Here is a 21,413-nt window from a genome sequence, read left to right on the forward strand (position 1 = left end):
AGTTTAACTAGTGGTGGGGCGCGCACTTTTGCGCGCCCGTGCGGTCAAAAATCTGAGAAAACTGAGGCGCGACAGCAAAGACTTTAATCTAGTTCATGGTGTGGTAGCATTACGACAGTAGATAAGTATTATTCTAAGTATTGAAATAGATAGCCACATAAGTTTAGTCCGCAGCCACATCGTTGTACCTTAAGAATGCTCATCGTGATACATTCAATAGGCTGTAAAGGAAGCAAGTAAGTTTACGTCTTTTAACTAACCATAGATGGTGGTGCAATGGCCTGGATATCACACAAGTAGGGCTTCGGCGTACGGTACTTGCAATGCAAGAATATCGAACATGTATGATCTGTCCCTGGTTTCGTGGATCGTTCGTACAGAATATCTATTGTGCTGTTTTTTTTGGTGTTTTCCCATGAGTACACGCAGCAGAATGTTTGGGCGATGCAGCTGCTGGCTGTGGCCTGCCTCTCCCTGGCTTCCATGGTGGAGACACTCGTGTCCTCCCTCCTGGACCTATAGGAAAGCAAATAGGAAGTTCTCTTAGCAAGCTGTGATCAGCGGGTACGTTAAATTATTGATGAATGGATGCCAATACTGAAATGCAAAAAATAGGACTGGGTACTATTATTTGTTTGCAAACTAAATTGAAGAATAACGTGTGCACGGTAAACCTAGATTGTAATGAAATATCATATCATGGTGAAATCATGTTAACAGTGGGTAAAGCTGGGCAGAGTTAAATGTACCTATTATCCTAAACTCAATTGATATATATTCCTCTTAAATCTAAAAAATAGAACACAAGGAAAAGCGTTGAATCTCAAAAAATATAGGAATCGAATCCTAACACGGATCATGATATGTTTCTCAATCTCTTATTGGACGAGGCACTCAAAAAATTGTGACATGGTATGTTTGTGGAAGAACCATTGAAAAAACTCAAATTGGCAGAGCACTTGTCCATGAAAAGGATCATGGCACTATATGTAAGATTAATAAAAAGAAATGAGCATGTACTATGAGAACCTAACATCAAAGAAACAGGATACCTTAGAATGAGCTACAAATATCATCAACCCGAGATCCTGATAAGGGAAAGAACCTGCATATCAGCAGCCATGAATAGGATCAGGCCACTATATTTAGTCCAGGGAACACAGTTGTTAATGCACCATTTAATGGTACAAAATTGATGGAAATGCATACCACTTTTTATCTGTACAGGTACCTTTAGTTACCTAATAGAAAGCAGAGGTAGAACCATAATGCAATTATTCCATAGAAGCACACACACGTTTCATTTCAGGATTTTTCAATTTGATACCGACAAAACCTCCAGCACCACCTTGCTCTAAAAAAGCTACACCCTGAATTCTCTTTAGCCCCAACGTATTAAAGGCATATAATAATCAATGGAGGATATGACAGCTGTAGCATTAGGAGGGAAGACATTTAGAGATTTAGAAAAAAATTCATAGATACCTGAGGTCTCCATCAGCTTCCTCACTGCCTCTTGTTTCTCTGAAAAAATAGAGTGTACCACCATGTTAACAAATTACTGGAAGCAAGATACAAGGCTAGCTTATGTAAACTTAAAATGTAATCTTCTCAGAAGAGGCATTATAAAAAAATAGCAGATCAACCAGATGAAGCAATACTCTGTACAATAAATCGACATTAGCAGTTAAGCAGTGTCATGAAGAGGGAGCTTCAAATTTAAGTGTGAGTAAGCACAAGAAACACAATATTTTAGTGAATGTACAAAGCATCATTGATTTTGTTCTTTTGATCCCAAGTTTGCAATGGATAAATTGCTTGTTAATGTGGTAGGCAAATCTAGAACTACCAATGGAAATTCAAGACTTGTACTATCATACTATGAAACTCTAATATGTGTATAGCAGAACTTTGAAACAAGCAGGAGATAGAAGACAATACATCTATTTTTATGTATGAAAATAGAGAACAGTGGATTCTAGATGGATGCGAAGCAGTACCTGATCAGCACCCAGCTTTTAGTTTTAAACAGGAAAAAGTAGATAAGCATTTTACAATGGATGCAACGATTCAAGGTAAAACGGATAGGATCAACCATGACTGATAACTTCCTTTGTCTAGAGTCATGGGAATTAGGAACTGAAAAAAGCAAACGCAAATAAGATACCTGTATTCGGAATTCCAGAATAGTACAAATTTGTTACACAAGCTATGGAGTGCATAGATAATATTGGCCTAGCTACAACTGATGTTTTCCTGGTAGATTGCAGCCACCGAAATCCTACTACTCCCGATGACTAAAACACTGAAAGGAGATGCAGCTACCAGGTTCAGCGGATTGAACTTGTTGTCCAAACTCAGTCAGCAGCTATCTGGCGGTCGGAGGAATAGCACATGCTGCATTGCAGCTAGACTGAGAAACCAAAGCAGCCTGGCAACTATTGCTTTTCAATAAGTTTCGGAACAGTACATAAGCCTGCTGACTAAACAACTCTCAAATTCACCAAAAAAATCAAACCAATAAAAGGTGGGAAAATTAGATAAGGACAATGAGTAGGTAACTGTTGCTGGGAAGGAGTCACGTTTCTGAAAATTAGAAGAGTGCTGCTTTTGCTATTGATGTGTATGTGAAAACCATTGTTTCAAAAGCACAATAGTATGCAGTGTACAAACGGAGGCTGTCCAAAATTCACCAGGAATGGGTTCAAACCCAATTTGATTCTAATAAAACTCGAACACACCAAATCAGCCAAACATTAAGAATGGAACTCACTGAAAATAGGCTGAATTCTAGAAAAAGAAAAACACAAGAAGGAAAGATCTCCCGTGATCATTGCTGTAAAAGTTAAACATAATTTATGATGTAATCATCAGATATTGTAGATCATCACCTGATCATGTTGTAGGAGTATCTGGCCATATACATAGAAAATTACAGATTGGACAAAAGTACAAGAAAGTCATCAGCTTATATGTTTCCTCAAAAGAACTGATTGGTCAGTACCTCGTTTCTCTATCAGCGTGTTCCTCCTGTAATCCGCAAAAATCGGAGAAGATTCAGTTCGAATCACCAAGAATCGAAGAGGATTCAAATGGAATCCTCGAAACCAAACAGGAAAGGGACAAAGGTGAAAAATACCCCTCAAATAAATTCATCTGTGGTGTGCAGCAGGAAGAGCACGAGGGGAGGGAGAAAAATGGAGCCTCACCAATAAGTATCTGGAACGGAGGAAGGGGAAGATGGGCGAGAGAGGATTAGCCGGGAAAGCGACGAGGTGGTCCTTGTTGGTCTGGTCGTGTCGGAGCCGTCGCGCGCTCCGCCCAGTTGCCCCAAAGCCGCGCTCACCGACGTGGCCCGCCAGAGGGCGCACCGGCCCTGCACCGCCCCATGGCCACGCATGGAGGGCGCACGCTTGCCTACGCCACCGCACGTCCGCGTCGCTACGGTACGGTGCGCGCTCGCACCGGGTAGGGTGCTCGCCCCGTACCGCGCCTTCGGCACCACACGGAGAGGGAGAGGAAGAAGGAGAGGGGTAGGGGAATAAGATGGTGATGCACCGCCATACAAAGCTGGCGAACTTGGCCGCCGTTGCTGCCGGCGAGAAAGACGCGGCTAGGGTTTCGTCGAGCGGCCGCGGACCGCATGCAGCGCAGGGGGGCCGGCGAGGAAGAAGAGGCAGCTAGGTTTCATCACGGCCGCCGGCGAGGAAGAAGAGGTAGGCAAGGCTGTGCGGAGGAGGAGGAGGCACGGGAGGAGGAGGGCGGCGCCCGCCGTCTCGGCCGGCGCAGTCGCCCCTGTGGCCGCCGCTTCGGGGGAAATTGAGACGGAGAGGAAGAGGAGAGACGCGTTTTTTTTGGGAAGTCGAAGGTGAGATATCTAGATTCTGAAGTGAAGTTAAGCGGGGTGATGAGAACAGAAGCTGAAGAAAGCTGATTGAGACACAAAAGGTAAGCGAAGCTGATTCAGGGCAAAAGCTGGTGTAGCAAAATCTTGATCGTAAATTCTCAGATCCAACAGACGGTAGATTTTGGGGTGACGTGCATAGGTGCTCCTTCAGAGGAGCTGGCCATCTTTGTTTGGGTTGAATTGAATAACATCTTTATTTCTGCTATATGTACAGGTGGCGTACGGGAGTGCCTTACCAATCCTGGCAGGGCAGACAAGCCATGGCATGGAGATTCCACCTGGCTACGCCAGCGTCGGAGTAGAGCAGCTCGCTGATAACCAATATGAAGGCCTAGAGCTCGAGCTCCCGGGAGGCGATGGGGAAAGGACACTAGGAGATGCGCTTCAAGCAGGCATCATTCTATGGCGCAAACGCTACGTCATCATCCCGGCACGGAGGCATCACCGCTCCCCGCAGAACCCCGGCCGCAACCATCTCCTCAAAGGTCAAGACCGACTTCTCCACCACGGCCTGCTCCAGGACCGTCACCACCGGGACCGTCGCTTCGTGCTCGATCAAGGTCTCCATCTCCACCACATCTTGGCGACGACGACGCCGGGACTAAGAGCAGCCCCGAGCAAGGAACCTGCTGCACCACTTAAGAAGTCGCGACCACCGCCTCCCAAGCCAACACAGAGAAAGAAGAAACCAAAGGAGCCTGAAGTCACTCCTGAGGAACGCTGGGAGGCAATGACTCACGAGGAACGCTGGTCCGAAATCCAAGCAGAATGCAGGGTGTTGTTCAGGAAAAGGGCTGAAGAAAAAAAAAGCAAGGGAGATGGTGCCACAACCGGTAGATCCAAATAAATTACAATTTTTTATTAAGATGTCAGAATCAGTCACACTACCAGACTCAGTGGCTTTGCCGAGTGCCAGGGTCACTCGGCAAAGCCCAATTTGCATTTGGCAAAGGCTTTGCCGAGTGCTGCACTCGGCAAAAGACACTCGGCCAAAAATGGGTCGGCAAAGGTGTCTTTGCTGAGTGTTTTTTTGTCGGGCACTCGGCGAGCCTTTGCCGAGTGCCCGACACTCGGTAAAGTTGGAACCGAAAAAAAAACCCGGAAAAAATGGGAAAAATGGAAAAAAAAAATGGAATTTTTTTTTAATTGGTGGAGGCCCCCGCGCCCATCTCCGGTATTTTTCGCGTAAATTTCGCAGCAACGCGGCCGACAGGATTCGAACCCGCGACCTCCCCCTACGCGCGAACCTCCTCTACCACTACACCACACTGTCACTTATGTCTAGATTCCGTTTTAGTTCCCAACATATTATACTAAACCAAGTGCAACACTACTGGAAACGCGTGCTTTGCCGAGGGCCTGAGGCTTTGCCGAGGGCCAAATCTCGGGCACTCGGCAAAGACACACTTTGCCGAGGGCCAACCACAGGAGCCCTCGGCAAAGAACGGCCCTCGGCAAATACAGGCCCACGACAAATCAAATCTTTACCGAGGGCTGCGGCCCTCGGCAAAGATGCCCTCGGCAAATTAGGCCCGTTGGGTCACAGCAGCCATTCCCGTCAAGCTTTGCCGAGGGCCACCCGTTAGGCCCTCGGCAAAGGTTTTTTCTGTGAAACCGGTTTTTCGGCAAAAATTTTTTTAAAAAAAAAGTCTTTGCCGAGGGCCCTAGACCAGGCCCTCGATAAAGTTTTTTTAACCAGTTTTTCAGCCAATTTTTTTTTATATAAATCGTCTTTGCCGAGGGCCCGAGGCGAGGCCCTCGGCAAAGAAGCCCTTTGCCGAGGGCCAGGCTAGGTCCTTGGCAAAGATTTTTTTTTTGGTTTTTTTAGCCCAGTTTTTTTGTGGTGCTACAATACATTGTTTTGAACTCAATTTTACAATTTGGGCCAATTTTGACTTTTTTTGTATATTTCCTTAATTTATTTCGATTCTTTGATTTTTTTCTAATATGTCAAATTTGAACTGCAGGTGCATGGAATATTGTAATGTAGTGTTTCGAAAAATGTTATTCATGTTAATTGGTGCATGTTGAGTCCCTATCCACGAACTCGCATCAAATTTCGCGCATCTTCTTCACGTAACATGACGACCGACTTGCTGGAAAAGTGTTTTTAAATTATATAAAATCCATACGAAGTCCAAAAATCACGAAACTTGTCGAGGTGTCATGTTATCTAGGCTGTGGTAAAAAATTAAGAAGGTTTCGAGCGAGTTGCGACGTCGGATGCCTGAAACCCAGACATCTCCACATCACATTTAGTCCCCCTCATGTGGAGATGTCTGGGTTTCAGGCATCCGACGTCGCAACTCGCTCGAAACCTTCTCAATTTTTTACCACAGCCTACACATGCGATAACATGACACATCGACAAGTTTCGTGATTTTTGGACTTCGTATGGATTTTATATAATTTAAAAACACTTTTCCGACAAGTTTCTCGACATGTTATGTGAAGAAGATGCCCGAAATTTGATGCGAGTTCGTGAATAGGGACTCAACATACACCAAATACCATGAATAACATTTTTTGAATCACTAAATTGTATTATTCCATCCACCTGCAGTTCAAATTTGAAATATTCGAAAAAAACAACGAAAAGAAATAAATTAGGGAAATATATAAAAAAAAGTCAAAATTGACCCAAATTTTAAAATTGAGTTTTAAATAATGTATTATAGCACAAAAAAACTGAGTTCAAAAAAAAAACAAAAAAAATTTTGCTGAGGGCCTAGCTTGGCCCTCAGCGAAGGGATCTTTGCCGAGGGCATGGGCCAATGGCCCTCGGCAAAGAAAATTAAAAAAAAATACTCCAGCTTCTGCTTTTCCTTCCCCACTCTCTGCTCCTTCCCGACGCTTCTCGTCCCTCCGCACCGTGCCCACCGCCACCGAGCGCCGCAGCCGCCCCCGCCCCCGGCGAGGTTACTGCTGCCAAGCACCGCGTCCGCCTTTGCAGCCCACGGGCCGGCACATCGTCCTGTGCGCGGAGCCTCACGACCCTCACAGTGCTCGGCGCGGACGGCGGCGGCCCGTCGCCCCACAGCCGCATCGCCGCCTCCGCTCGCCCCACCGCAGTATCTCGCCCTCCGCACCCTCTCCCTCCCGGATCTTGCTCCTCGCAGTGCTCTACGCGCACGGTGCCGCCGTTCTCGGTGCGTCAACCGGTGTCTCCTCGCCTCCGCCATCTCCTTCACGGCAGCTCTAGGGTTTCCCACCTCGATCCGGCTCTGATCTACAGTTCTCGTCCCCTTGACGCAGGAAGATATACAGCGTGTGCACGCCGAGGCCGCCGCACGACTGGTCGCAGCAGCTCTACCACAGGTACTGGGAGCCGTTCGTGGAGTACATCGACTCCATGGTGAGCCGCCTGTTCATAACGGGTCCAGTTTGCCTATTTACCCTTCTGCTACACACAAAGGTTCTTCTTAGTCTAACCATGCTCCTCACAAATTTCAGATCATGCCCGAATCTTCCATACCATCCATGTCTGTTGGCTGGATCTGAGACCCCCTGTCCCCTTCGCCTTATTCAGGTAGTATAAGCTTCCTGCTGTGATTATTTGGTCCGAACTCTGTTCACCTTCATTGTGTCTTCCATGCTGCAAATTATGACTGCTAGCTTTCCCTTTCATGTATTGCTTGCACGACTCACCAATAGCTTGTGATTACATCACGGCGATGACATACTTATCAACTTAATTGTGCATCATCTCTGGTTCTATGCTTGGCAGCTGACCGTTCTCCGCTGTCGAGTATTTAACAAACTTTCACATATACCTGTTACCCTGCCGCACATGCTTGTGACTTGAAGCAGCAGCCAACTGCATATTAGCACATGCTTGTGACCTGAAGCAGCAGCCAACTGCATTTTATTTGCCCTCCTCTTTGTTTTTGTTTTCTTAATTACTGTTATAGTGGCATAAATTAATTTGTTCTATCTTAAAAAGTAAGTCTGATGAAGGGCGGGCCCTTTTTTTAAAAAGTAAGTCTGATATTTTTCATTTGGCTTTTTAGCTGTTGGCCAAGTAGGTAGAATCTGCAATTGTGAGCGTGTCAAAACTTCATTGTCATCTTCACCATCCTCCTGCCCTCAGATTTCAGGTGCTGCTACTGTACCTACAGATGGGGGCCAACAGTTCAGGTTTCTCCCTTTTATAGGTATATCTTGCTTTGCCTTTGCGTCTCATTTGTGCATGCTTCTATTGTGCAGCAATAGCCTTTAGTTGCTCCTGTTTTTTTGTGTTTCCTCACGTTACTGCTTGCCCGGCCAGTCTAATTTCAGACTGATGTTATGTGTAGCTTTTCCCTCCCTTTTTTTGCGAGTAACGGCACATTGTTAATTACAAAACTCCCTTTTTTGCTCCATACACTCCAATTTACAGCAACGGTTCCTAATATGCTTGCAGGGAAGTATCGCAAGGGTAATTGTGTGCAAATATTTGCATCTATCATTTATGCAATATTATGGATATGCTTGTGCTCAGCTAAAGCAGCAGCTATAGTAGTACTTCGATATCTTACTACTATTATCAGTTGGCTCTTGAACTACAAGAAACAAAAGTAGTTGCTCCTTTTGTAGGATTTACAGATGCTGGTCACACTAACACTAGTGTTGTTAACAGATAATCAAATAGGATGAAAAAAAGTCATTTGTGCAACTGTTTTTTTCTTTTTCCTGTTACCAATCTTAAGATAGCAAAAGATCTTAACAAGTTAAGGTAGTATCTGATCAATTTAACAAGGAAAGAAAGGAATGAAAAATGAATGACTTGCAAAAATATCTGTACCAACATATCTTTATCTAAGAAGTATCAGACTTGAAGTGAAATGAAAAGAGTTCGAAGTAAAATAATGGGCCAATGTCTGTTTTCCATAGTCCAGACTAAGCAGACCACTATGACAATGTCTCTTGGTGGATTTTACAAGTAGTTGTCTCTTGCTACATTCAATTCCTTTGAATTTCTTTCCATTTCCCTTTATTCCAAATACATTCTGTAGTAGCTAACTGGGAACTGCAAGTACACATACCGTCCCTCATGTTGTTTGTTCCTATTTGTCTCTAATTTACATCAAAACGAGTGCAAGAGGTCTGTACAGATTTTATAGTTGTGTCCTGCAAGTACTGATCTGGCTGCCTTGTGTATAAAGATAATATCTTATTTTTGCAGAGTGCATAATCTATAACTCTACTCCTTGTAGGTCATTGGGTCACACCCATATTTGTAGTGATGTCAACTCCAGCAAGGACTTTTCTTTTGTGCAAGCAAGGACTTTTCTGTTGTGCTGTCCAAATGTTTCTGTGAACTCTGTATTTAGGAGCTAGACCTGTTGTGTAGTAAAGATTTGCATGTTGCTCTAAACCAACAGTATATAAGGGCTGTCGTATTGCTGTATTCCTAGTTCACTAGTCTGTACAGTTCGGTCTATTTGGATTGGGGACATGTGAATTTATGATGAATAAACTCTTCATGGATCACTTGTGTTAAATTATTGTGTAATGTGCCCTGTGCCCTGTGTAGATGCATGAACATCTAGAATTATGGTTGTAATATATTGTGATTTGTGGTTCACAGTTATGGTTGTGATATATTGTGAGAAAATGGGTTCTATGTGATGGTTGATATATGTATGTATATATATGAAATGCTTATGTCGATGGAATGCAAAAAACAAAAAACAAAAAAAATTTATGTCTCTTTGCTGAGGGCAATAACCAAGGCCCTCGGCAAAGAAGGGTCCTTTGCCGAGGGCCCTAGCAATAGCCCTCGGCAAAGATTTTTTTGGAAAAATCCTGAAAATTTCTTTGCCGAGGGCCTGAGAGCAGGCCCTCGGCAAAGGTTTTTAAAAAAAATTCAAAAAAAAACTTTCTTTGTCGAGGGCCGGCCCTCAGCAAACAATTTTTTTAAAAAAAAAACCTTTGCCGAGGGCCCTGGCAATAGCCCTCGGCAAAGATTTTTTTGGAAAAATCCTGAAAATTTCTTTGCCGAGGGCCAGGGAGGAGGCCCTCGGCAAAAAAAATTCAAAAAAAAATCATTTCTTTGCCGAGGGTCGGCCCTCGGCAAAGAAACCGCCAACGGCGCCGGCGCGTGACGGCTTCTTTTCTTTGTCGAGGGCCGTCCTGGCCCTCGGCAAAGGCTTTGCCGAGTACCCGATAAAGGGCCCTCGGCAAAGCATGCGAGTCCAGTAGTGTAAATTGCTTGTTTGAGGCCCTAAATGAATTCAAATAAAATGTTGTAAACTACAAAGTTTTATAACTTTTCGAGATCTACACTTTTAGTTTAGGAAGTTTTTCCATCCGAGGTCGTTTACAAAATTTGAATTTCAAAATTTTAAAATTCAAACGCAGTTTTGCATGACAAGATGATTTCAAATCAAAAAGTTGCCAACTACAATGTTTCATAACTTTTCAAGATCTACAGAGTTTATTTTGGTTGTTTTTCCATCCGAGGTCGTTTGAAAAGTTCAAATTTTAAATTTTTGAAATTCAAACACAGTTTTGCATGATAAGATGATTTCAAATCAAAAAGTTGTCAACTACAATGTTTCATAACTTTTCGAGATCTACAGAGTTTATTTTGGTTGTTTTTCCATCCAAGGTCGTTTGAAAAGTTCAAATTTTAAATTTTTGAAATTCAAACATAGTTTTGCATGACAAGATGATTTCAAATAAAAAAGTTGCCAATTACAAAGTTTCATAACTTTTCGAGATATACAAAGTTTATTTTGGTTGTTTAGTCATCTGTTCATCCGACATGGTCGTTCTAACATTGTTCACAAATCTTATATATCTCTCTTGTAGTTTCATAAACTACAAGAGAGATATGTTAGATTTGTGAACAAATTTACTTTTACTTTGTCATATGAAGAAAAGACCAAAACAAACATTGTACATCTTGATGAGTTATACAACTTTGTAGTTGAAAACTTTTTCATTTGAATTAATTTATTGCTTCAAAATATGTTTTGAAATTTTCTTTGCCAAGTGTCAAAAAAACACTCGGCAAAGAGCTTCTTTGCCGAGTGTCAAAAAAAACACTTGGCAAAGGCGTCTTTGCGAGCGCCCGAAAAACAACACTCGGCAAACCACTTGCCACTCGGCAAAGAGCCAGTCACCGGTAGTGTCAAGAAGACGATGAGAGGAAAAAAAAAGGAAAGGAAAGTCATCTTCAAGTGGTGTTGTCCCCCGCCTCGGGCATCTACCAGAAAAAGACACTAAAAGGATAGCAGCAACGCCCTTGGATCAACAAGAACAAGTATTGAAATTCATGGAAGATTCATGTATGGGACTTGATGCATGCACTACCGGAATCGCAAGCTTTGCCGAGTGCTAAGAACTTTGCTGAGTTTTTTTATATCGGGTACTCGGCAAAGGATGTCTTTGCCGAGTGCCCAAACTCGAACACTCGACAACGACACGACCCTCGGCAAAGCTGGTCTTTGCCGAGTGCTCAGGGTCGGCACTCGGCAAAGACGTCCTCTTTGCCGAGTGCTCAGACATGCTACTCGGCAAAGACTTTCTTTGCCGAGTGTCAACGTCTCACACTCGGCAAATTTTAGCCCGCCGTTAAACCAGCCTGCGGCCGTCAGCTCTTTGCCGAGTGTTAAAATGCAGCACTCGGCAAAGAGGCTCTTTGCCGAGTGTCAAAAGCAGACACTCGGCAAAGTATAATTTTTTTTACTCCTGCACTTCAAAAATTTTCACCTCTCCACGTACCACATGTGGTACTTCATGCTTAAGTTTGGTGTATTTTTGAATTTATTTGCTATATTTAACTAATTAATTGCATTTCAAGCAATTTTTTGAATTAAGTTAAATTTGAACCGCAAGTGATTCAAATATTTGGAAAAAAAATGAGTATAAAATTGATATTCATGTTATTCAACCCAGTTTGAGGCCTTACCTATAAGATTATAAGGGGCTTCGAACATCTTATTTCGGAAATATGACCCCGAGCTTGTGTGGTTGAATGGTTTTTAAATTCTATAAAAAGGAAAGGAAGTCCGAAAATCATGAAATTTGATAAGATGTCATGATATCATATGTGGAGGCTGTGGTAAAAAATTGAGAAGGTGTCGCATAAGTTGTCACGTACATTGCTTACAAACCGAAACATCTCCGAAGAAGTTTCATGATTGTTGAGAATGATCTGGTAAGATTTGGAGTGAAAGTAACGGTCGAGATGTGGTTTGACTCCGAAACTTTTTGTATAGCCAATAGACATCAAAGATTGTGTCATGTTAAATTTTAGTGATTTTTTGGATCCATTTGATAATTATTAATTTTTAATTGCAATTATATAAATGGAATTTGAGCTATAACTATATGAAATCATGGTCTATTTTTTCGCTGAAGCATCAAATTTGCATTGTTGAGTGAATTTGACAAGGTATTTTCAAAGTGTATTGGAACAAATTTGGAAAAAACGGTTAAGGAAAAGGGAAAGGAAATAGAAAAGTTTTTTTTTTAAAAATATCTTTGTCGAGTGTCCTAGGGTTAGCACTCGGCAAAGTATAGTCTTTGCCGAGTGCCTTATTGGCTTGACTCTCGGCAAAGATTTTTAATGTTTTTTTTTAAAAAAATCCCAGCTTTGCCGAGTGTCGGATCGCGGACACTCGGCAAAGGCCTGACCGAAGACTTAACTGGCACGGCCGAGACTCACTCATGCACGCACGCACAATCCCGTCCCCTCACTCCCTCACCGCCCCTGCTAGCGCCGCCCCCCGCTCTTCCCGTCATCCTCGCGCCGCCGCGCCTTCTCCCCGCGCTGCCCCGCTCGTGCCCGCCCGCCGTGCTCGCGCCCGGCACACTCGCCCGCCCGCCGCGGCCCCGAAGCCGCCTCCACCGGCAAAGTTTGGCCCGCTGGCCGCCCCCGTCACTACCCCGCACGCCACCCCGCCTGCAACGCCGCGCCTGCGTGCCGCCCCGCGCACGCCCGCCCGCCCACGCCGGCCGCTCCCTCCGGCGGCCCGCCGCCTGGACTCGTCTCGCCCGCACCCGACGCCCGTCCCCGCGCGCCGACGACGCAGGCTCCCGCGGCTGGCCCCCGGCGTCCCGCACCCGGCGCCCTCCCCCGCGCGCCGACGACGCAGGCTCCAGCGCCCGGCCTCCTGTGCAGTACCTAGGTAATCCCTTGTTCATCTCTTTCATGTTATTTGGAATTGATGACTAGTGGACGATGATCTCCAAAGAGCATCTGATAACAAGGTTTATTGTAAAATTCTGATAGCCAGGGACGCTATATATATAGTGCACGATGATCTCCAGAGAGCATCTGATAACTAGTAGTGGCTATTTCCTTTACAATGTTTATTGTAAAATTATTTTAGCACTGTCACCCAATTGGACAGTCAGATCACAAAATAGCTTCAAGTTCAGATCCTCACAACTCATCATGGATTTCTACTTTGTCTAAGGAGATTCCATTAGAGCTCCCGGATGAGGATGGAGTGTTTGTGCCTGAAACAGGGACCAAATCCTTGCAAAACTAACTGCTGTTATTCTATCAGATAAGAAGAGCAGCATGCCTAAGGTTATCAGATTATGTTGTTGCCTAAATACCCTGAGATATACTGTATCATCAAAAGCTAACACACATTGCAGAACAAATACTCCCTCCATTATATTCCAAATTATATAATGTTTTGACTTTTCTATAGTGTGCTTTTACTATGTATCAAGATATAGTGTATATCTATGTGCATAACAAAATTATATCTATGTGCATAACAAAATTAGCTATGTATTTAGAAAGGCTAAAACGCCTTGTAATTTGGAATAGAGGAAGTAGTTATGATTGTTCTATGCTAAAAGGATTTCTTTTTTAGTATACAAATAAAACTACTGAAACTTCAGGGATTGTATATTTCCACCTCTGTATATTTCAAAGTTCAAACAGACTGATAACTATGCAGAAAAGATACATATTTACAGCAAGTAGTATCCATGTCCGGCTGCCAAAAGCTAACAGATTGTAGAATAGATTCTTCAGGCACCTTCTTGTTGTTATGATACCTAAAGTCTATATGTAATTTAGGCATACGGAAGAACTGAAACATCCAGCACAACTCCTTGGCCACGCCTTCAGTGACCGATTCATCAAAAAATATTGCCGCCATTGTCAGTGATTTCGCCCAACCAAATAGCTGCTCCACAAAACCAATATCATGTTCAGATCGTCCAAATCCATGGATTTCTATTTCTTGTAGGGAAACCAACACAAGCTCCTCAGTTTGCCAGTTTGACTGCTGCCCACAAATACAGCCTGATGGGCATGGTTCCTGACACAACAACAAAGCATATTAGCATGATGAGATCAACTAAAAATTTGGATGCCATGAAAGTAGAGGAATCTAAAAACAAATTATGAGACAACCAAATTACTTCAAGATCATTAGCCACGCTGAATCAATCCATGTCATCATTACATACAATCTAAAGAAACTTAATTGACCAAGCTGAGCATTTTACGATATCTGTGACCTACTAGCACCCACCACACAAGTTGTACATCTGGGGCTATATTTCTCTTCTTTTTAGCTAACTAGAGAGTCTTAGATAAGCAAAGCACATCTTTACCTTCAATTCGGGAAAACTTGATAATTCCAGGACCAGCTTTCTTATACCAGTACAAATCCTGAGAACATGTAATGAGCTATCCCCAAAGCAATGTCCACTTGACATTACAATGAGGTGCAGAGTTGTAAGGTCCGGGAGCACGGTTATTCCTTCCATCAAATATTCATAGTCGTCATCTATGTCCTGTGTGTCCATATTAATTAATCAATCTAAAAAGCGGAATCATATATATTTCAAGAAACAACTTATAATACCAAGATTCTAAAAGAATACATATACCACCTCCGAGGACCTTGATGGAGAAGTCGTCATGAGGTTGGGAGGAGGGAAGAAGCACGGGCGGTACTGGATTGGCGACGGCGCAATCGACCCGGCCCGTACTAGGTCTCTCTCCGAGATTCGAGCAAGGAGCACGAGCTCGAGCCCGGCCATACGCACATGGCCGGACTGTACACAGCACACGGTGCAGGCACTCAAGGTTATTTCTGTTTTATTCGTTGTTCATTGATTTTTACATACCTTTGCTTTGCGTTGTAACATTGGGGTGAAATATTGTAGGCCGAGGTGGCGGAAGAGAGGAGGCGACGGGAGGAGGCTGAGGCAAGGGCTGAGGAGGATCGACGGAGGATGGAGCAGATGTTTCAGTATATTCAAGGTCTTGGAGCTTACTCAGGCTATGTTCCGCCACCGATGATATTCACTCCACCAAATGATCCTGCTGTCACTCATGTGAGTTTCTCTACTTTAAATCTAAATGTGAATGTGGATATGGATATATGACCCTAATATGTGAGATGACCTTTGACAATTCGTGGTACCACACACCTCTATTGTCTGCAAATCGGCATGGCAAATTCTTCATTGAACCAAAACTCGTCCTTGGTTGGACACTTGGACCTGGACTGTTTCTTGTGGCTGTAGACCAAGCTCGTCCAGATGCTGTTCAAGTGTTCATCACTAGACAGTAATAACTGTCATTGAACATCTTGCCTGTGGCATCAGTACATGGCCAGGCACAGGCGGTAGGTGCACGTACAGTCAGCATGTCATTAGCACTGCATGGTTCTCACGTCCCACGGGAGATAGCGGCTGCATGCCTTGCTGGGGAGCAGCTGGCCGTCGTGCCTTGTCCATGTTCTAAGTGCAGAAATCCAAGATGTGTTGGTTTCTGTGTTGCAGCGGCTTGAAATCAACTATGTATCCTGATGCCTCATACTCCCAAAAAAACTTGATCATTGCTACTCTCGTGGTTCTTACAGTACTGTACTACCTATATACTACTAGTGTGCAATGCAAGCACTACGCATGTGTACCTATATATACTGACAAAGACGAGGCAAGCAGTTCTGATCTATTGTCCCCCCCCCCCCCCCCCTATATATACAATCACTTCTCTTTTGTGCAGGGGCAATCGGCGGCATCGAATGATGTTCATGGCACACCTCCAGCTCAGGGCACACCTCCATCGCAGTGGGACCGGTGGAGTGGCCGTCAACAATAGAGGTAGATGGACTTGTGCTTGTGATGCTTATTTGTGAATGGTGGCACTTGTGGCGGCACTTGGATGATATTTGTGGACTATGTGATACTTGTGGACAACTTGTGATGATATTTGTCATGGTTATGGATTATATGTGATGGTTGTGTGATATATGTGATTGTTGTGTGATATGTGATATATATGTGATGGTTGTGTGATATATGATATATATGTGATGGTTGTGTGATATATGTATGTGTGGATGCAATAAACAAAAAAATGCAAAAAAAAACAAATTTCCCAGCTATACCGAGTGTAATCACCAAGACACTCGGCAAAGCTGGGAAGATTGCCGAGTTCTATGGTCATTGCACTCGGCAAAGGCAGGGAGGTTTTGCCGAGTGCTATCGCCATTGCACTCGGCAAAGGCAGGGAGGCTTTGCCGAGTGCCACCAGTAAGGCACTCGGCAAAGCCTCCCTGCCTTTGCCGAGTGTCGCCATTAGCCACTCAGCAAAGCAGCCACCTTTACCGAGTGTAGTAGGACTGACACTCGGCAAAGCGACCATCACCGGCAATTGGCGCCGTCAGGCAACTTTTCTTTGCTAAGTGGTTTACGAGCACTCGGCAAAGCCTTTGCCGAGTGCCCGACAAAAGACACTCGGTAAAGAGGCCTTTGCCGTCACCGGCTTTGCTGAGGGTTACACTCGGCAAAGGCTTTGCCGAGTGTATATGGGGATTTACCGAGTGTCACAGGCACTCGGCAAAGAGCCTGAGTCTGGTAGTGATGTCTAGGGCAAGGTGACCTGCCAGCTGCACAGCCAGTTCGACCGAAATGGACCTTTGAGCTAGGGAAGTCTCTAGTAAGGCCTGAGTTGGTAGGGAAGCTATCAACAAAGATGTACGAATTCCATGAATGGTACATGAAGACGTCCGCCGACCAGACGGTGATGTTCGGCCTTAAGGTAAAACCGACAGATTTTTTCGGCGAAGGCGAGAAATGCCTCTGGCTGGAATTCAAAGATATATACGAAGTGTACCATCATGATGCCCTAGACGTCTCTCTCATCAGCGCCTGGGCTCTGTAAGTATCCGTTTATCTATATGTAAATTTTGGATCATATCATTATTTTTTGTGTGTGCGTCGCCCTACTAACTTTGTCTTCCATTTTATGTAGGATGCTAATTCAGAAGTACCGACGAGAAGGATACTTCCATGTTGGCTTCATGGATCCATCCCTAGTTAACCAAGACCAGATACGGGATTTTCCAGAGAAAACGTTGATGGAAGTATTCAATTTCCTGGACAAACAAGCTTACAAGAGTTACATACTACACTACTGGAGACGGCCTATTTGCCGAGGGCCTGAGGCCCTCAGCGAAGGCCCATTAACCCTCGGTAAAGGCTTTGTCAAGGGCGGTCCTCGGCAAAGAGCTCTCGGGGAATTTTGAGTCGGCGAAGAGGGTCTTTGCCGAGGGCTGGAGCGGCACTCGGCAAAGAAAAGCAGCCGTCACGGCGCCGGCGCCTGGGACGGGGTCTTTGCCGAGGGTCGTCTCCGAGGGCCCTCGGCAAAGAATTATTCTTTTTTTAAAAAAATCTTTGCCGAGGGCCTACAACCATGGCCCTCGGCAAAGAAATGTGCAAAATTTTTCCAAAAAATATTTACCGAGGGCAATGGGACGGCCCTCGGCAAAGAATTATTCTTTTTTTTTTGAAAAATCTTTGCCGAGGGCTTCCACGCAGGCCCTCGGCAAAGAAATTTTATTTTTTTAAAAAAAGTCTTTGCCGAGGGCCTCTAATCATAGCCCTCGGCAAAGAAATGTTTCAGAAATTTTATTTTTTTAAAAAAAAATCTTTGCCGAGGCATGGGCGGATACAGAGGGTATTCCCCATATTCCCAGGAATACCCAACTATTTTAGCACACTTCTATGTATATATGTGTATATACTTGTATATGTATATGTATAATGCCATATTTTATAGTATTTTCACTCATTGAAGCCCAAAACAGTAAAAAAACAGTCTCTCAAATTGGTTTATATTTTGTAGTATTTTCACTCATTGCAGTTAAAAACAACTGATTTTTTTATTGACGTGGAAGTAGGAATACCCAAGTTTGGAATCCTGGCTCCGCCACTGTGCCGAGGGCAATGGGACGGCCCTCGGCAAAGGACCCTTCTTTGCCGAGGGCCTTGGTCATTGCCCTCGGCAAAGAGGCAGAAATTTTAATTTTTTTTTTTGTTTTTTGCATTCCATCGACACAAACATTTCATATATATACATATATATATCAACCATCACATATATATATATATATATATCACACAGAACCCATTTTCTCACAATATATCACAACCATAATTGTGAACCACAAATCACAACATATTACAATGACAAGTCACATGTTCATCATCATTCACATGTTTATTACAATAAGTTCATGAAATCCAAGCACAAGTCCAAACCATAAACCACAAATATTACAATAAAGTCCAACCACATCACCTAGCACTAGTCCTCATCAAGGTAGCCTATGAGACGGTGGTGAAGGAAAGGTGGGATCACTCGGTGACGCACTACCAAATTGATTGGAACCCGCGGACGGAGGCTGTACAAAGGAGCAGAGATTGCATGTGTGAGTAATCCGAGAAAACAGTTTTGGAACTTAGAGATTGCATCAGTAATCTAGGAATACAAAAAGATTAGACTCAATTGAAAATTTCGGCAACACCTCCCCTGCACGGGGAGGTTTCCAAAACCTGCAAGAAACAACGGCACGAACGCCGACATCCACAACGGCACGAAGGCCGACATACATGCAAAGTACAAGCGAAAAGTGAACTTTCATACTTACAGGAGTAGCTGTAGGAGTAGGAGGTGGAGGAGCTGAAAACTGCACAGGTACACCTGATGCTTGCCCAAGACTTTGCATGATCACCATCATCTCCGCCATCTGCTTCTGCGCGGCCTCGAACGCGACCTGCTGGGCCTGCAGCTGTGCGGTCAGTTTCGCGTTCTGCTCTTGACTTTGCCTTTTTGTTTCTTGCAGCTCGGCCTGCAATATTTCACTCCAATGTATCAGTAATGCAAATATAATTTAGGTGTGTAAATATCAACGTACGACGAGTAAAACAGGAATTACCTGGAGTGTCTGGACCTGTTGCAGTGCTGGAGAAGGCCGTGAGCGTATGGGCTGGCTGGAGCTCGTGCTCCGTGCTCGGATAGCGTCGAGGGAGGGAACAGTGGTGGAGTCGATGGCGCCGTCTGCAATCTACAGCCGCCCGTGCTTCTTGCCTCCTCCGAGCCTCATGATCGTCTCTGCATCAATGGGCTCAGTGCGCACATTGTAATCTTCCCCATAGATCTCCCTTACCGAGGACGTGTACTCTTGGACTTTAGTGTATACGTTCGGGTCAAAGTACACCTGGGGCGGGGTAGTCGGGTCGAAGGAGACAGAGGACGACGCCCTGCCCATGTGGGACATAGCCCACGTAGAGAACTCTGAGACCTCCTCGCCCGGGTGCGCAGCCTCCTGCGAGAAAGACGAGAAGATGGTGAGAAAGCAGAATTGAGCATCAAAATAAATGAAAGAAATCACTTATGTATGCTTGTTTGTATCCGGGAAGGCTGCGGCTGCCTTGATGGTGAGTTGGACCTTGCCTCATCAGACGCTGTTCCCGCAGCCTCTCGTGCGTGCCAACAAAGTCCTATGATAACCACTTGTCCACGATCATGGCCCAGCACTCGGGATACGATCGGCACCACCAAGGAATCACCTACAAGTCATCGAGTATTTGATATATAAGAAGATAAAATTGAACCTACTTAATATCAAAACGAATCATTATGAATGTTATTCGCCTACCTCAAGGTACTGGTCCCGGGTCAGCGTAATCAGTCTTGCTTGAGGCTTGGGGAGGGACTGCTTAAGTACCGACCTGTAGTAGTCTACGTGGGCTTGGACGCGCCCATGGTGGTGCATCTCGGTGACGTACTTCCTACAAGCTGCGGCAGCCGCCCGATCCGCCTGGGCCTCAAGTCATATTTGCCGAGGGTAAAAAAAAACTGGGTTCAAAAAACCAAAAAAAAACTCTTTGCCGAGGGTCTAGCCGAGGGCCTAGCCAATGGCCCTCGGCAAAGAATATTTAAAAAAATAAAAATCTTTGCCGAGTGCCTAACGGCGGGCACTCGGCAAAGACTGACGCCAGTGGCCGTCGTGACCCATCCGGCCATATTTGTCGAGGGCCAATTTGCGGAGGGCTAGGCCCTCGGCAAAGATTTATTTTGCCGAGGGCCGTTTGTTTGCCGAGGGCCTAGCTTTGCCGAGGGCTCCTGGGGCTGGCCCTCGGCAAAGATCCCCTTTGCCGAGTGCCCGAGATGTAGCCCTCGGCAAACCCAGAAGCCCTCGACAAAGAGGACGTCTCCAGTAGTGCTACTTCCATACAACTTCAAGTAAGCGTTTGTATACCGTCTATTTTCGTTTTCTTTTCCTTACCTGATTAATGTTAGTTAGTTCTAATATATATGACCATTTACGTACGCAGTTTCCACTGGATCCTCATAATAATTGAGCCTGATAGAAGCCACGCGTACGTCACTATCTTCGATTCCTTGAGGAAACCACCGGCGGAGTACCAAGAGATTCAAGACATGCTAAACTTGTAATAATTCTGGACCTTTATCTCAATGGAAAAGTTTGTTTCCTAAATTTTCGCCTAACACTGTATCATTCATTATTTTAATCCGTAGCGCATGGAGACAATTCCTCAAGAAACACAAAGGTGCATTCAAAGAAAAACTTACGTGGAACACAGACTTCCCGGTACGTATGAAGTTTGCACATTTTGTATATCACGAATATTTCATAACTCGTTTCTTTTTCCACTGAAGTGCTTTAGACAGGAACCCGGGAATAATCTATGTGGCTACTACATCTGTGAGAACATGCACAGTTTTGTGTCACACAAGGCCAGGTTGACGGAGCATGAAAAAAAAAGTACGTAAAATAAAACTATTAATAGTTAATTGTTTTCTAGATCCTTATATTTAATTGTTCGTGTAACATTATTCACATATTTCCAAATTACAGATGCATAATATTCAACATAGCATCTTGGAGAAGGAAAAAATATGGGCAATATGTGAAGGTCTCGTAGGATTCCTGGTGGACGAGGTGATAAATCCACAAGAAGAATTTCATTACGATGGATGAAATTAAGACGCACCGAGCAACACCTCGACGGGAATACACTACTACAGAAATTAACTGTAGAGGCGGCTCTAGAGCCTCTGTAGGGGCGGCTGTGCCAGCCGCCCTTCCCAGGGTATTCCTACAGAGAGTGCCTCTGTCGGGGCAGTTTCCTGACCGCCCCTGCAGTGCCCTCTGTAGGGGCGGCTGGTGTTTTCAGCTGCCCCTACAGTGCCTTCTGTAGGGGTGGCTGGTAATATCAGCCG

The 21,413-nt window shown here is 44.6% G+C and overlaps 2 protein-coding genes across 25 annotated transcripts; one reads left to right on the top strand and one right to left on the bottom strand.

Moving 5' to 3' along the window:
• Positions 1-484: 484 nt before the first annotated feature.
• Positions 485-3,808, bottom strand: LOC136506549 (uncharacterized). Of its 24 annotated transcripts, none has more exons than XR_010771641.1 (6): positions 3,210-3,808; positions 3,005-3,030; positions 1,486-1,524; positions 1,242-1,363; positions 1,053-1,105; positions 485-516 (listed from the first exon to the last, which is right to left on the bottom strand). XR_010771641.1 is itself a non-coding variant. In XM_066501462.1 (5 exons), the coding sequence occupies exons 1-4, from the start codon at positions 3,398-3,400 to the stop codon at positions 1,275-1,277; spliced, it is 345 nt and encodes a 114-aa protein (XP_066357559.1). In that variant the 5' UTR covers positions 3,401-3,808; the 3' UTR covers positions 955-1,105; positions 1,242-1,274. The 24 variants fall into 24 exon arrangements, 5 of the variants coding, with proteins under 5 accessions (XP_066357559.1, XP_066357560.1, XP_066357558.1 ...); XR_010771642.1 differs by having other exon boundaries at positions 1,242-1,379; XR_010771640.1 differs by having other exon boundaries at positions 490-516; positions 1,053-1,363.
• Positions 3,809-12,565: 8,757 nt separating this feature from the next.
• On the top strand, positions 12,566-13,030 carry LOC136507854 (lysine-rich arabinogalactan protein 19-like). Its single transcript, XM_066502452.1, has one exon. It carries the CDS (start codon positions 12,566-12,568, stop codon positions 13,028-13,030), a length of 465 nt encoding a protein of 154 aa, XP_066358549.1.
• The last annotated feature ends 8,383 nt before the right edge of the window (positions 13,031-21,413 follow it).

The sequence above is a fragment of the Miscanthus floridulus genome, chromosome 15 (genome assembly GCF_019320115.1).
Source record: "Miscanthus floridulus cultivar M001 chromosome 15, ASM1932011v1, whole genome shotgun sequence".
Taxonomy (NCBI): Eukaryota; Viridiplantae; Streptophyta; class Magnoliopsida; order Poales; family Poaceae; genus Miscanthus; species Miscanthus floridulus.